This window comes from Hyalella azteca, unplaced genomic scaffold, assembly GCF_000764305.2.
Source record: "Hyalella azteca isolate HAZT.00-mixed unplaced genomic scaffold, Hazt_2.0.2 contig9094, whole genome shotgun sequence".
In the NCBI taxonomy this organism is placed as follows: domain Eukaryota; kingdom Metazoa; phylum Arthropoda; class Malacostraca; order Amphipoda; family Hyalellidae; genus Hyalella; species Hyalella azteca.
This window is the reverse complement of record NW_025939173.1, coordinates 26,410-28,518: the sequence shown is the minus strand read 5'-3', so window position 1 is coordinate 28,518 and position 2,109 is coordinate 26,410. Positions and strand designations below refer to the sequence as shown.

Here is a 2,109-nt window from a genome sequence, read left to right as displayed (position 1 = left end):
TTATTTTAAAACTGACGACATCATTTTATTCAGGCTAGTTTAGCATCAATTAATATTATTCCAAGGAATCTACCAACAAAAACAAATATTGACACAAATGAGAAATATGGAATTCAATAAGCCTAAACCATAGCGAGTTTTGTAAACTTTCTAAGCTATTGGTAAGTCAAACTATTGTACAACAATACAAGAGTATTTCTGCTGTCAAAAAAACTGTCACTAAAGTTAGTAACCATGAGTCAGCAAACCAGGGGCAACTGCAACACTGTTACCACCACAAGCATGACTGTCACTCGCACAACACCAACAACTTCTCGCAGCATTATGAAGGCAGCTAAGAAAAAATTGGTTGCTGATATTCCAATGAAGTAGCATTCAAGCCCCAACAAGCTGGAGCTGTTTGTTGGGGCTAGCCCATTGTGAGGCAAGCATTGTTCTATTTCATGTCCACACCATCCACAGCAACTGCCAACTTCGAGGGACAAAGAACAGCTGAGCTTCACTTTCTTCGTGGCAGTGGGTGCCCTAGATTAGATACTCCACATAGCTTGGTCCTGTTGTATCAAAAGATTAAATGCTCTGCACTTGATTCTTTTGTCTTCATGCATCTTCTCACTTGTGTCATTTGCTAGATGGAGCAATGGGTACTGATGCTGTTCAAATAAATTTTTTGGACTCAAGTATCAACACATAAAGCTTCAAAGGGACTTTCACTATTGAATGATTCCAGAAAAAAAAGGTTTTTTAGTTCCCTTTTGTGTAACACATAATCATACTCATGAACTTCACATGATCATACTCACAAACTAAATAGGCTTATTTGTTGCATGTTTGAAAAGGAAATGACATTTCAAGTCCCTCTTACTTGCAACACAGGTGCAATACCGTAGCATGATCAATTTCATAAGATTGAAAAGGTTTTTCAGTTGAATGTCTGTACAGAAAATGTCTTTTCGCGCTCATATTTGTGGTGCAAGCGTAATCACACTCAGAGCATTGAAGAGACTATTTGTTTGAATGCCTGAAAAGGAAATGACTTTTCAACTCATATTTTGTGGTGCAAGCATAATCACACGCAGAACACCGAATGGGTTTTTCTGTTGAATGTTTGCGAAGAAAATGTCTTTTCAAGTCTCCTCTTGTAATACAAGCATAATCACACTCAGAACACTGAATTGGTTTTCCTGTTGAATGCTTGCGAAGAAAATGTTTTTTCAAGTTCCCCTTTGTGATGCAAGCATAATCACATTACACAGGACTGAATTTATCAACGTTCAACCTTCCTGACGTGAATATTCGCTTCAGGACCAGCGTACCGGGATTAAACGGTTTAAATGCAGGATGACCAAGCTTCCACGTATCTGGGACGCTCACGGGTTGTGTCATATCATGAGACATTTGCAACAAATATCGTGAAGGAGAAGCACTAATTTCTCTGTGAACAGTACGATTATAAACCGAAACAGCTTGTGGTAATTTTACATCCCAGTTCCCTCCCTGCGAACACAGACCACACAGAAGACCTGAAAGCGTCTTTATGGCTCTCTCCGCCCCTCCATTGCTGGAGGCTTTATGAGGGAGTAGTCAAGACGTGTTTAATTCCCCAGGACTCGAGAGTTTCTTCAAACAAGGCAGATCTGAACTCTGGTCCATTATCGCTAAGGAGACGGGACGGTAAGACTAGTAGAGTAGGCAGAATAAATCGGTTTAAAGCATTAACTACTGCATGACTAGTTTTATCCTTCAACGCAACTGCGTACAGCCACTTACTGTGTAGGTCCACCAAGACCAGCGCTGCTACATGTCTACTAGTACTCGTTGGAAATGAGACGAGATCTACAGCGACCATCTCGAAAGGGCGACTGGTGACGATCTTCCAGGTTGGCGGAACAACCACCGACCCACTGGCTTTGAAGATCTGACAGTGATGGCAAGTCGTGCAAACATCATTAACCACCCGATACACTTCTGGGTGCCAGGCCGTTGAATTAAGCAAGTTCAACATTTTATCTCTGCCGACATGAGCCATATTACGATGAACTTTTACAACTAAATTCACAAAATAGTCTAAAGGAAATATTGGCACAGTCACGGTCTTCTTGAACAACA

At 40.9% G+C, this 2,109-nt stretch overlaps 1 protein-coding gene across 1 annotated transcript; it reads right to left on the bottom strand.

The window, feature by feature from the left end:
- Nucleotides 1–1,249: 1,249 nt before the first annotated feature.
- Nucleotides 1,250–1,398, bottom strand: LOC108672653 (the record flags this gene model as incomplete). The annotated part of the gene is given in 1 exon segment (XM_018160356.2): nucleotides 1,250–1,398. A coding segment is annotated over 1 exon segment (149 nt), but the record flags the coding sequence as incomplete, so codon positions are not given.
- Between the last annotated feature and the right edge of the window lie 711 nt (nucleotides 1,399–2,109).